The sequence below is a fragment of the Homarus americanus genome, unplaced genomic scaffold (assembly GCF_018991925.1).
Source record: "Homarus americanus isolate GMGI-L3 unplaced genomic scaffold, GMGI_Hamer_2.0 scaffold33529, whole genome shotgun sequence".
Lineage (NCBI taxonomy): Eukaryota > Metazoa > Arthropoda > Malacostraca > Decapoda > Nephropidae > Homarus > Homarus americanus.
Genome location: NW_024714181.1, coordinates 77224 through 91805, shown reverse-complemented (window position 1 = coordinate 91805; position 14582 = coordinate 77224). Strand labels below are relative to the sequence as shown.

Genomic DNA, 14582 nt, shown 5'->3' with positions numbered 1-14582 from the left:
CTAGAGGAGTGAAGCTGCCTTGATCAACGTTCTGAATTCTCTCCCCGTATGCCCTTATCTTGTCGTTCTCGTTCCTCCTATGTGCAGCACCGAGAGCTAAGTTACGGTGACATGCGGCCATGGGATCAAAAATCCTGATGTCGAAGAAAGCTCGCTGTCCCCGCGTCCAGAATCCTTGAGCACTGACGTCAACACGGGCTTCATTGGATGTGTTTGAAGTCCTATATTGGAAATTCTCACAGCCCAATGGAAGGAGGGACGGTTCTACCATGACATCACGGCAGATTTCCTTCAACATATTTGCTGTGAGATGCCTTACTTCGTCATGCCTCATGCATATGAAGCCCCCTTTCTTGCACACCATGGCGTGATCGCCGTCATAGGAAGAGCCACACACGCATTGAGAGGGCAAACCACCACCACCACCACCACCACCACCTGTAGATCCAAGACACGTCACTAATGATCTCTCCGTCAGGTAGGTGGTGACACGAGACGATCAGTGGGTTGGGAGAGGACCCTGCAGGAAGCTAAAGGAGTTGTGGGGAGGGGAAGTAGTTGTAGGGAGGGGAAGTAGTTGTGGGGAAAAGAAAGATATTGTGGTTATTACTGTGATTTTATGTATGAATGTATATATGTATGTAGGTATGTATGTATGTAGGTATGTATGTATGTAGGTATGTATGTATGTATGTATGTATGTACAGTATGTAGGTATGTATGTATGGAAGCAGTGACATCAGATATTGACAAGTAACAAAATATAAATAATAGCATAAAATAGCAAAATAAAATAGCACTAAATAAAAAACAAAACAGATCTTAATTTAGAGGATTTTTCAACAGGTATAAACTGAAGTAATTTGTCCATCACTAATTAACGGAGATTTATTGAAGTGCAGGTAAAAAGTTAATGAAATATCCTAATTAATAAATACAGGTAAAGTAGAGTACAGGTGAAGTACTATCAGTGGCTCGTGCGTCTTCATTACCTGTCCGGGTGGATGGTTGGACTTAACACCTGTGGAGAGGGACCTTAGGGAGTAGGGAGGGATTATAAGACAGGGAGTAGGGAGGGAGAGTACCAGAAGCTTAGGGAGTAGGGAGGGATTATAACAGAGCCCCAGGGAGTAGGGAGGGGAGAGTACCAGAAGCTTAGGGGTAGGGAGGATTATAACAGAGCCCCGGGAGTAGGGAGGGAGGTACCAGAAGCATGGAGTAGGGAGGGATTATAACAGAGGCCCAAGGAGTAGGGAGGAGAGTACCAGAAGCTTAGGGAGTGGGAGGAGTTATAACAGAGCCCCAGGGGTAGGGAGGAGAGTACCAGAAGCTTAAGGAGTATGGAGGGATTATAACAGAGCCCAGGGAGTAGGGAGGAGAGTACCAGAAGCAAGGGTATGGAGGGATTATAACAGAGCCCAGGGAGTAGGGAGGAGGTACCAGAAGTTTAAGGAGTATGGAGGGATTATAACAGAGCCCCAGGGGAGTAGGGAGGGGTGTACCAGAGCCCCAGGAGTAGGGAGGGAGAGTGCAGACCCAGGGGCAGGGGGTGGGGAGAGTACCAGAGTCCCAGGGAGTAGGGAGGGAAAGTACCAGAGCCCCAGGGAGTAGGGAGGGAGAGTACCAGAAGCTTAGGGTAGGGAGGGATTATAACAGAGCCCCAAGGAGTGCGGAGGGAGAGTATCAGAGCCCCAGGGAGTAGGGAGGAAGTACCAGAGCCCCAGGGAGTAGGGAAGGCGAGTACCAGAGCCCAAGGGAGTAGAGGGGAGAGTACCAGAGCCCCAGGGAGTAGGGAAGGCGGTACCAGAGCCCCAGGGAATGAGAGAGAGAGAGAGTGAGGTGTGTGTGTGTGTGTGTGTGTGTGTGTGTGTGTGTGTTTACAATCACACACACACACACACCACAGGTAAGCTCCTCACTCCCCCCTCCCTCTCCCCGGGTAGTTTGGCCCTTTATAAGACCAAGCTAATTTTACTGCTCACGTAAAATTGAAATTGACTCCAAGTGTTGCCTATAACAAAAGTATGGTAATAATTGCTGAAGAAGATTCACTCGGCCGCCAGTTTATCGTCACCCAGAGAGTAGTGTGAGTTCATAAGCCATCTTTACGACATGGTTTACGAGCCTACCAATCGAGGGTTACGACGCCGTGTTTAAGGTCATCCTGAACTAAAAAAAATATTTATATCCTGGGTTCTGTATGTATTTGTGTTTGGATGTTTGTACGGATGGACGGGACGATTTTTGTCTGTTTTACTTCCTGTATGGGGGGGAGGGTGGGGTGTGTGTGTGTGTGTGTGTGTGTGTGTGTGTGTGTGTGTGTGTGTGTGTGTGTGTGTGTGTGTGTGTGTGTGTGTGTGTGTGTGTGTGTTTTCCTCTCTTCCATCTCCTTTCATTACTCTTCCGTCCCATTATCTTCCCCTTTTCCACACATCCCCCACTCTCTTCTTCATTCCACTTTTCCCACTCGTTTCTCTTATTTCTCTCACCCCTCTTCTGTCCTTCTTCCCTCTCCCCTCCCTCCCCCTCACAACCCTCTTCTCTCTCCTCTCTATCTCCTCCCCTCTCCCATCTTTGTATTCCCCCATTCCCCTTCCCAGCACCCTCTCTTCACCCCTCACCCCAGCCCTCTCCCTTCCTCTCTTCCCTCCCTCTCTCCCCACTCCCTCGTCGGTATCGCCCCGGGCGCCTAAATCGGCTCTCCCGGCCGGAAGTGAAGCTGGTGTAATCGGCAGGTATCGGCTCATCTGACGCCCGATTTTCCGCTGCTCATTATTTTAGAATTGGAGAAACACTAAATCTTTGGTCTCTCTCTCTCTCTCTCTCTCTCTCTTTCTTGCATCCTCCTCTTCTTTCTTACCCCTCCTTTTCCCCTACTCCTACCCCTACCTCCCTCCCTCCTCCCCCTACCCTCCCCTCCTACTACCTTCCTCCCCACTTTACACCTCCTCTTCCCCACTACCCCCTCCTCCTCCCCTTCCTCTCTACCTCCTCCCTCCTTCCCACATCTAAATCCCCTTCAACTACCTCCTGCTGTCCCCATTCCCCTTCCCCCCCACCCTCCCCTCCACCCCCTCTCTTTCATTACCTGGGTGTCACCGGCTTCACTGGTGGTAGAGAGAGTGTGGCACATTATTGCGTCATCCGGCTCGGGTACAACCACCATTTGTCACCACTTTCACCAAATGAAAATGGGTCAGGGTCCCTCTCTCTCTCCCTTTCTCTCATTTTCTCTACGTTTCTCTTTCTTTTGTTTTCTGTTATTTTTTTATATTTTTAATATTTTAGTTAGTTTTTCTTTTCTTTTTATTCACTTTCTCTTCTCGTTTCTTACTGTTCTATTATCGTCTACTTTCTCTTTCTTTCTATTTCATTTTCTTGTTTTATCGTTCTTAATTTTTCATTTAGTTAAATTTTCTTTTCACTCGTCATAATTTTCTTTATATTTCATTGTTTTATTCTTTATTTATTGTCTTTCGGGGATTGCTATTAATGTCTCGACGATGAGAGAGAGTGGACAGCAGGACACATACCCCTCCCCTTCCTCCCCTCCTTCTTCCCTCCCTTTCCTCCCCCTCCCTTCTCCCCTCCTTCCCCTCCCCTCCGTTCCTCTCCCCCACCTCCTCCTCCTCTTCCCCCCCTCCCCTCCCTCCTCCCCCCCTCCCCACCTCAAATCAACCAGGATTTTGGGGCAATTTCCCTGGAATGGTCGTCCGCGAGTCTTGTATTTTTATCTAGGCTAAGCTGGGAGTCAGAGCTAAGCTGAGTCAAGCTGGGAGTCTTGTACCTTTTTCTTGGCGAACTAAGTCAAGCTGGGAGCCTATAGCCTAATCTTGGCCAAGCTGAATTAAGCTGGGAGTCTATAGCCGTATCTTGGCCAAGCTGAGTTAAGCTGGGTGTCTTCAGCCTCATCTTGGCCAAGCTGAGTCAAGCTGGGAGTTTATAGCCTCATTTTGGCCAAGCTGAGTCAAGCTGGGAGTCCTCACACCATCATGTTTCCACCAGACACCAAAATTCTGTCACGGTTGATGTGATGTATAACAGGAACCACCTCAAGTTATGTCTTAGGAATAAACGAAACTTTTTGAACTTTTTTCGTCCCATTTCAATCTTTTGTGGGGAGAAAGCGTAGAAATTTGATATTTTTCGTTCTAGTTCAGTGTGTTGGATTATATGTAGAAATTGAGCTTTATTTTAAGGTCATTTCAGTCAGTTATATATTTACACTGATATAATACTTGTAAATAATAATAATAATAATAATAATAATAATAATAATAATAATAGGTTTCAATCTACAAATATTACCACCGCCAACATTATTCGCGAACTCACCACATAATCATTCGCGAACATACTGACTATCATCATTCGCGAATTTTGACGTCTGACACTATTCGCGAACTCGCCATTTCGATATGGATTCATCGGCCGGCACTCACTGTTATGACCGGTTTTTATGACTGTTTTAGTGCGGTTATTCCCCCCCTCCTCCTCCTCTCCTTCCTATTCCCCTTCTTCTATCCCCCTCCCCTCCGCTTTCCTCCCGGATGGTTGACCAAGTCCTACACAGGTCCGGCACAAGTCCGGCTCAGGTCCGGCTCATAACCATTGATTTCCGGTCCTAATTTGGCCGGGTTCTGAGAGAGCGTTTCTTCCTTTCACTCATTGGCTTCCTTGAGGCTATGAGAGAGAGAGAGAGAGAGAGAGAGAGAGAGAGAGTAGAATGAATGGTTGTAATCGGAAAAAGAGACGGAAAACGAGAGACAGAGAAATAGACAGACAAAACAAGAGAAAGACAAACAGCAACAAAGAGAAGGACAAAGAAAGAGACAAACAAACATAAACAAATAAACAAAAAAGAGAATAATTAGGGAAAAATGAAAGAATAAGAGAGATAATACAAGAAAAAGAACTGAACTGAAAATCATATTCATTCTTGCCCTCCGCCCCCCGCCCCCCCCGCTCAAAAAAAAAGGGTAAACAAAATGGCCGACTCAAAAAAAAAAAATCCGTGTATCGAAGGCATCAACTGGGAACATAATTTGGGACGGGAAATTGGTCATTGGCATACGGAGATGGGTTGGACGGGTATGTCAGCCTCCTGTCACCTGTCACCCTTATGACTGCCATTCCTCAACGACCTCCTACAACGACCTACAGCCACGACCTATCACGACTCCTCTGAATTTAGGGATATAAACAACAATGATCCTCTATAATATTTAGGGATTTGACCAACTACGACTCATTACATTTAGGGATTTGACCAACTACGACTCTTTATATTTAGGGATTTGACCAACTACGACTCATTACATTTAGGGATTTGACCAACTACGACTCATTACGACCATTATCCTCCATACCCTACGACCCATCTAGTGAGGAATCAAAACTAATGACGACTTCTCCCCTACATCAATCATTTACGACCCCCTTACTCATCCTACTCTCATCAATGTAGGATTTTTAAGGTCCTCTGTGACCCTAATAAACTGTGTATCCTAGTGACCTCGATTCCTTCGCCCTGATGACCTTGTGAAACTGAAAGACTTACCCTAAGAACCTGACTCAATAGTCCAGTGATCTGATTGGCTCGGAGTGAATGGGTGTAGGTTAGGTTTTGTTTTCGTGGACATCTACTTATTTTGTGGGTGTTGATGGATCACATGAAGATTACACCTCATCAACCCTCCCCCACCAACCCCCCTCCATTTACCTGGTTATCTCTGAGTGCTTTACAGGTCATTTTCTGAATGCCATACTGACCCTCTCAACGATCTGTGTGTGGTTATCGGGGTCTTTCTAAGTTATTGTTTGATTATTCTGAGTGGCCATCAGGTCACCTCTGAGTGGGAGTGGTAGGGACACTAGAGGTTCTGTAGGTGTAGTTGTATCCCCTGTTCTCAACCCCTTCACTTGACTCCTCCTTCAGAAGCAATATTTCTCAAGTGTCTTCAGTCATCCAGGACCGAGCCACAAACTCAAAGGTTACTACGGTTAAATTTATCCCATAACTGAATATATGAGAAAGCTTCACTCTGCCTCCACCAAAGACGACGACATTCTCAAACATTACGACAATAAGTTTTTACCGTAAATGCATAAGTGAACGTATCTCTTAAGTCTCTCATATAAGATACAATATAAAGATTCTCAAAGGCTCGTAAGTCAAGATTTTTTTTTTCTAACTACGACTTGATGTTGGATTCTTAAATATTGGTACGATGTTGGATGAGGGTGGGTGATCCTCTCTCTCTCTCTCTCTCTCTCTCTCTCTAAAAACAATCTAAAGGTCAGATTGTTTTTATTCTGCATCTCAATTTTTTATTGAATTCGAAAAATACAATTAATTCTCCACGCCATTCTGTAACCAATCAGGAGGAGGGATTAAGATTCACGCAACATTTATCGATCAATCAGCTGGAGGTATTTTTATTCACCTAACCTTTATCAACCAATCGGGTGGAGGTATTTATATTCAGCAACATATATCGACCAATCACGTGAAGGTATTTATATTCTGCAACATATCGACCAATCAGGTGAAGGCATGACATTCACCAACATTTATCAATTACTCCCTCCCTCCCTCCCTATTCAGGTCACCCCCCAGAGGTCAGGGTGGTCAGCAGTAGTCATAGTGTGTCCTAAGGGGTCATCGCCGTCACTAACTGCCGCTGTAAAATAATTTCCTGTGGGAGGAGGGAGGTGGAAGAAGATGAGAGGAGGAGGAGGAGGAGGAAGAAGGAAATGGGGGCGATAAAGGGAGGAAGAATAGAAGAAGGGGGGAGAAGAAGAGGAGGGGGGTGAGGAAGGGGGAAGACCAGATCAGTGAATGAGGCAGTGAAAGTTAAGGAGAAACAAGAAGAAAGAGAGAAGAAGAATAACAGGAAATGAAGGAGGAGGTGAAGGAGAAGAGGTCACAGAACGGTTATAGGGATACGTCAGGTCAAAGGAAGTGACCTCGTTCGGCTGACTCTCCAAATGACTCTTAAAATTATTCCCAAGATACTCACTACTGGCTAAGAGCATGGGAGGGGAAGGGAGAGAGGAGAGAGAGAGAATGGGGGAGAGGGATTGTAGGAGGAGGAAGGAGGTGGTGGGAGAGAGGAGAGGGGGAAAGGAAAAGAGGTGGAAGGAAAAGAGGGAGGAAGAAAGGAAGAGAAAGGGGGAGGAGAAAAGGGAAAGGAAGTCGCCTAAAAGACTTGAAAATTTTCCACCAAGACTGAAAAATGAATCGTGCTAAAATTCTCACTTTCTTCGGAAAATTTCTTCGTCTTTTAAATAAATTGTCGTAAAAATTCTCCTTTTTTTTTCAGACTGGTAAAATATCGCCGACACTTAGAATTTAAACCACAATCTGTTTTTACAATCGAGAAACACCAGGCAGCAGTGTGGACCCGTGTCAAGGCTCAGTGTGGCTCCCTGATGCATAATGAAGAAGGCGACAAATGGTGTTAATCAGCTCTGGGGGGGCTTGTGTACTCTAATTGCTTACTGGGAATCTGTAGGTGACAGTTGGGTCGAGAGGTGTGTGTGTGTGTGTGTGTGTGTGTGTGTGTGGAGGGAGGTGGTGACTGTGGGGCCTCCCTTCCTCTCTCCTTTCCATCCTTCCTTCCCTTCCCTTCCTTTCCTTTCCTTTCCTTCCTTCGACATCTTCATTACGGTCTCACTTAGTCCATGACGTCACTGCCTCAAGCGACCGATGGATGGGGTAATTGTTCCCTGAGTCTTCCTTCTCCCACCACTGCCGCTCACCTACTTGTGATTAGCTACTCCTACCTTCATCCTTCATCCCCCGTTTATGTGATTTGTATTACCCCCCTCCCAGGGACGGCCTTAAGCCAATTGCTCCCAATTGGGCCCCGCGCCTAAGGGGGCCCCGCGCTAGAGTAATCTACTCTAGGCTCGTCAAGAACGTTTGAACAGTTTGGCAATTATGTCCATTGAATCTGAAATTATCAGGAGTTCAAACTTAGACAAAATTCTAAAAGACTTCGCAGAGAAAAAAGCAAGAAAGAAAACTATCTCGTAATAAAAGTCAATAATAATATGACTCATTTATAATTTATGAATATTAATAGAAATCCACAAAAGATAATTTGTTTCCAACAATGCACTTAAATTCTGATTTTTTTTTCTGAACATAAAATAAATTAATATTTTTAATAAATCATTTCACAGTCACTAAAACAAGTGGGATTGTAACTATGTACTTTTCAGAGGTGATTCACATCTTGTTTGTTACTTGTAGCCTTACATGTATGCAATTAAATATTGAAATGTAGCTTAGATCTGTTCAGTCCATTAACTCGCATGCATGTTTTAAGCGCACAGTTTGATTACTTTCCATTCTACCATAGAGATATAAAGTCTATTATAGACTTTATTTCTATTTCTATGATTCTACAGGCCTTGGCTGGGAACCTGGGGCCCACCAAACTTGTTCCCAATTGGGCCCCGCACCTCCTAAGGCCGGCCCTGTCCCTCCCTCCCTCCCCTCCCCAACTCTTAGCGATTCGCCAGTCGGTATATTTTTAAGGGGGAGGGTTGAGGTCTGTGTGATTAGCCAATTTTCATTTCAACTTCAATTGTGGTGATGGTGGTTGTTGTGGTGGTGATGGTGGTTGTTGTGGTGGTGATGGTGGTTGTTGTGGTGGTGATGTTGGTGGCGGGAGTAATAAGGTGGAGAGGGGAAGTGAGGGGGGAGGGTAAAGTGAAGGTACTCGAGAGGGAAGTGGTGTAGCCAGAGGTAGGTGGCAGGAGAGGGAGGAGAGGAGGAGGAGTAGCAATTAGATATGGAAGGAATGCGGACTGGAAGAGGGTGGGAGAGAGGGGAGGGGAAGAGGAGGGGAGAGAAGGGGAGTAGAATGAGTACAAGATTGCAAAAATTACTCCCCACTGTATTTTAATGTAGACAGACAGACAGATAGGTAGATAGATAGATGGCGAGAGAGAGAGAGAGAGAGAGAGAGAGAGAGAGAAGAAAAAAAATATATATATATATATATATATATATATATATATATATATATATATATATATATATATATATATATATATATATATATGCTGAGCATAAATTGTTCCGTACCCAAAAATATTCCTCCTAAGAAATCATTTTTACCTCATAAGATTGTGAAGAAACCCACAACTATTGTTACAACCTCCAGCTGTTGTTGTGGTGGTAGTCCCGTGAAGGTTGTTGAGTTCGTTGTAGCCAGTGTTGTTGTCCACACACCACCAAAATCACCATCAGCACCCCACCACCCCACCTCCACCTCACCACCACCACCCACCTCCACCACACTCCACCACCACCACCCCACCACCACCACCACCACCACCACCACACCCCCACCACCACCACCCCACCACCACCACCACCACCCCACCACCACCCCACCACCACCACACCCACCACCCCACCACACTCCACCACCACACCACACTCCACCACCACACCACACTCCACCACAAGTTATACTAATACACCACCCTAGACAAAATTCCTCCTACTTAGATATTCATGTTGGCGTCAGTGAGAAAGAAGAAGAGGAGGAGGAGGAAGGAGAAGAGGAGGAGGGGAGGAGGAGGAGGAGGAGGAAGAAGAAGAAGAAGAGAAAAACACGCCCCCTCCTGTCTTCCTCATACTAAATGGCTAATTCCGGGCTTTTTGATGAGGTTTCATTATTTACTTGATTAGGTTTCATATATTTTTGATTTGGGGATGATTGGTTCCTTGGAGTTGAGAGAGAGAGAGAGAGAGAGAGAGAGAGAGAGAGAGAGATCGAATCCCTTCTCATCTCTCTTGCCCTTCTTTCCCTCTTCCTCCTCCCTCCTCCCCTCTCCGCTACCTCTCCTCCCCAGTAAGGTGATCGCCTCGACCTGATATGCTTGTTGTAAGGAGGATGCGTGACCCGAACTGCAGCTGGTGTCTAGGAAGGGAAAGGAGGGAAGGAGGAAGGGGAAGGAGGGGGTATTGGGTCACTTTACGAGAGAGATTAACCCTTGAGAACAACATCCCTGAGATACCGAGATTCTGCTGGAGACGTCCTTGAGATCCTGGGTGCCTCCTTCCTTTCTTCCTCTTTTCCTTCTCCTCCTCCCTCTTCCTCTTCCTCTTCAGATGTTCAATTGTGGAGAGAGAGAGAGAGAAAGGAAGGGAATGACGGAAGGAGAGAAGGTGAAAATAAGGGAAGGAATATATAGAAAGAGAAAGATGGAGAAAAATATGATATAGGGAGGGGGAGGAGGGAATGAAATAAGAGAGGGAAGGTGAAGAGAAAGGAGGAATGGATAGAGAGAGAGGGGAGGGGGGGTAAGGGGGGAGAGGGTGGAAAGAAGGGAGGAATGGATAAAGACAGATATATGAATGAAGGAGAGAGGAAGGAAAGAGAATTGAAAAGATAGAGAGAAACACAGAGATAAAAACAAGCATCTGTTGTGTCGTACTGTTGTGGTGTGGCTGTGCAGGGTGGCTGTGCTGGGTGTGGCTCTGGGTGTTGCTGTGCTGGGTGTGGCTGTGCTGGGTGTGGCTGTGCTGGGTGTTGCTGTGCAGGGTGTGGCTGTGCAGGTGTGGCTGTGCTGGGTGTGGCTGTGCTGGGTGTTGCTGTGCAGGGTGTGGCTGTGCAGGGTGTGGCCTGCAGGGTGTGGCTGTGCTGGGTGGCTGTGCTGGGTGTTGCTGTGCTGGGTGTGGCTGTGCTGGGTGTTGCCAGCAGGTGTGGTGTGCAGGGTGTGGCTGTGCTGGGTGTTGCTGTGCTGGGTGGCTGTGCTGGGTGTATTGTGCTGGGTGTTGCTGTGCTGGGTGTTGCTGTGCTGGGTGTGGCTGTGCAGGGTGTTGCTGTGCTGGTGTCGCAGTGGCTTTTGCTGTGCTGGGTGTGCTGCTGTTGCCAGCAGGGTGTGGCTGTGCAGGGTGGGCTGCAGGGTTGCTGTGCTGGGTGTGGCTGTGCTGGGTGTTGCTGCAGGGTGTTGCTGTGCAGGGTGTGGCTGCTGGGTGTGCTGCTGGGTGTTGCTGTGCTGGGTGTGGCTGTTCTGGCTGTGTCGCGTTGTGCAGTTGAAATAATAATAATAGTATGCTAAAAAAAATCTGTGGTCAAATAAATACGCCCCTGACTCGCTGGGTGAACAGACTACTTATACAGGTATATATAACCACTACCTATTTCTCTCCTGCTGTTTACTTCTTCAGGAGCCTTGATCTAACCTTCCTCTTGTTCCTCCATCAGGTGACGTCCGGTCTGACCTACGAGTGGGCAACGATGGCGTCAGGACCTGGAGGATACGCTGTTTCGCCATTGCCTCCCTCCTGCCTACTAGAGGTGTCCCTACCTACCCAGGCCAGTCTCCTCCCGGCCATACACCGTTACGAGGTGGCTATGGCCCCTGGACCTCCCAATGCTCTCACCATCAGCTACGGCGTCGGGGATCGTAGTCGGCAAGAGAGAGTGGTCGAGACTGTGTTGCTGGTGAGTTGTTCTATGTTGTTTAGTGAGAGAGAGAGAGAGAGAGAGAGAGAGAGAGAGAATTAGACCGTTTCCCTAGTATGAGTATGTAACTTCACCCTTTCTGTGTGTGTGTGTGTGTGTGTGTGTGTGTGTACTACGAGTAATAACATCGCGTCGTGTCGTGTTGCAGGTGAACGGATCGAGGGTGTTGCGACGCGCTTGGGACGGGACCAGTCGCACGGAAACACTGACGGACGGAGCCAGCCAACCTCTCCTACGACTGACGTACGACCACAACGGACACCCGACCTCTCTCACCCTGGGCGACCGTCTCTCCTCCCTCAACGTCACATACGACAGGTAAGTTCTTCTTCTACGTCATTCTTCTTCTACGTCATTCTTCTACTGCTTCATTCTTCTACTACGTCATTCTTCTTCTGCGTCATTCTTCTATTACGTCATTCTTCTTCTACGTCATTCTTCTACTGCTTCATTCTTCAACTACGTCATTCTTCTTCTGCGTCATTCTTCTATTACGTCATTCTTCTACTACGTCATTCTTCTACTACGTCATTATTCTTCTACGTCATTCTTCTTCTACGTCATTCTTCTACTACGTCATTCTTCTTCTACGTCATTCTTCTTCTGCGTCATTCTTCTATTACGTCATTCTTCTATTACGTCATTCTTCTACTGCTTCATTCTTCTATTACGTCATTCTTCTATTACGTCATTCTTCTACTTCTGTTTACAGGTATTGGGTATAAATCTCAATCTACCTCAAGACGTCATTAAAATTGCTCGTAACTTTAATTAATGAACTTAGTAATTAAGGTAATGTGTTAACTTAGAATTTGAAGACGTAGTTGGGTAGTTAGGCCAGAGAATTGGCAGTATACATACAGTATTTAACGTCGTAGTACCGTGGTTAAGTTACCTGGAGAATTCGTGGTTAGATGAGTGTGTGCAGTGGCTGTTACGTCAAGCCGGAGATAAGTAACGTCAATTTCCAGTTCAGGAAATTGACTCCAACGTAATCAGGATTTGCCAGAATATTATATGTATTTCGGACCAGCGGATGTCAGGTGTGTGTGTGAGAAGGGGTTGTCAGGTGTGTGTGTGTTGGGGTGTTGTCAAGTGTGTGTGTGTGTGTGTGTGTGTGTGTGTGTGTGTTTATGTGCGTGATTTTCCGTATGTATATAATTATGTATTACTGTATAAGTATATACATACCTACCTATAAAGTAAACCACCGAATCAATAGCAGTCTAATCAAGAGCCGCCCGATGACGTCACTGCTAATTAACCAATCAAGAGCTACCCCCCTGATGACGTCACTACTAATTAACCAATCATCTCATCGCCTGGCCTCTAATCCCCCCAAGTCGTTAAGAGACAAAAGATAATAATCCCTAAACTTTATTCCCACAATAATTACACAACTCCCCAGGGGCTGACGGCGGTGAAAGGGAGGGAAAGTGGGAGGTGAAAGTGAGAGATTGTAAATGTTTAAAAAAGTTGAAGATGAAAGGGAAAATTGATGGTGATTGAGGGGAATAATAGTGAAAGTGAAGGGAAATAATAGTGAAAGTGAAGGGAAATAATAGTGAAAGTGAAGGGAAATAATATTGAAAGTGGAGGGAAATAATAGTGAAAGTGGAGGGAAATAATAGTGAAAGTGAAGGGAAATAATAGTGAAAGTGAAGGGAAATAATAGTGAAAGTGAAGAAAAATAATATTGAAAGTGGAGGGAAATAATTGTGAAAATGTAGTAAAAGTATTAGTAATTTGAAGATGAAATAGAAAGTTGAATAGAGAGACGGATAATGAAAGTAGATTTAACTAATGAAAGTAAACAAAACTGAATGACAGTCGATAAAAGTAAAGAGAAAGTATGAAACGAAAGTGAAACTGGAAATACAGGGAAGAGAGATTCAGAACAGGTAGATGGATTAACACAGAATTCGGAAGGTTACATAAAGAGAGAGAGAGAGAGAGAGAGAGAGAGAGAGAGAGAGAGAGAGAGAGAGAGAGAGAGGTGGCCCCGGGAGGGGTGGGAATTGAGTAGGGCAGTGCTTAGGCAGAATTTTGCAGGATTAGGGTGGGTAGGGTGGGTCACTAGGTCAGGCAGGGTCATCGGGTGGGTGGGTGGGTTTAAGGTGGGTCACTATAATGTTTGTCGATAGTTGGATTATCAATTATCGGGACACAAACAACAACTCTATAACAAGATTTATAAACCGACTTTCGATACTTTTAACTTTTAATACTTTTTATACTTTTTGTCGATAACCGTAAAATATCCACGATCCAGGAAATTACGAGTAAATATTAGAACAAATGATAATAATAATAATAATAATAATAATAATAATAATAATAATAATAAAAATAAAATTAAATTACACAGTTTTATTATATAATTCATTTTCACCTGGAGTTCATTATGGCTACCTGACTGTAATTAATGGGTTAATAGATATGCAAATTACCCCTCCCTCCCCCCCTTTTTTTCCCCTTGCTCCTCCTCCTCCCCTCTCAGGATCTAGTGAGGGGAGACGGTGGATGAGGGGATTAGTAGGCACCCCATAGAATCACCAATTACCCTTGTTACTGCTCTTTCTCTCCCCTCTTTATTCCCTCATTTCCCCTCACCTCTTCTTTTTTTTATACCTTACTCTTTTTTTTCCTCATTTCTATTTCTCTCGTTTTTCTCTATCATTCGTCACCTCTCTCTCTCTCTCTGTCTCTCTCTCGTCCTCTTCCTCCTCTCCTCTCCATCCCATCTATCTGATCTCCTCCCTCACCACCTCAACCCTCCCCCTCCCCATTCCCATCCCACCTGATCTCTACCATCAACCCTTCCCTCCTTTCCCTCCTCCTCCCCAGATGGAACTAACTTGTACCACTGCCAAACCAACGCCGGTGTCGGGTGTGACTATTTAATAACGTATTGGTAACTTCTCATTCTCGACTAGGAGAGAGAGAGAGAGAGAGGAGAGAGAGAGAGAGAGGTGGGGGGGGGAGCTGAGGAGGAAGGTTCGGTGTAGGGATTAGGCCGATTGAAATGACGATTGGATTTCGATGATTTTGAAAACGGATTAGGTATTACAGGCCTGGGAGGTGATT

The 14582-nt window shown here is 45.6% G+C and overlaps 1 protein-coding gene across 1 annotated transcript in view; it reads left to right on the top strand.

Annotated features, from left to right (window-relative positions):
- The window catches only part of LOC121878469 (teneurin-a-like), a gene marked incomplete at its 5' end in the record, with an annotated part of 135050 nt that overhangs the window by 106040 nt on the left and 14428 nt on the right, over positions 1–14582 (top strand). The window contains 3 exon segments of the mRNA XM_042384710.1: positions 11235–11272; positions 11304–11474; positions 11644–11813. Coding sequence (XP_042240644.1) covers positions 11235–11272; positions 11304–11474; positions 11644–11813 — 379 coding nt within the window.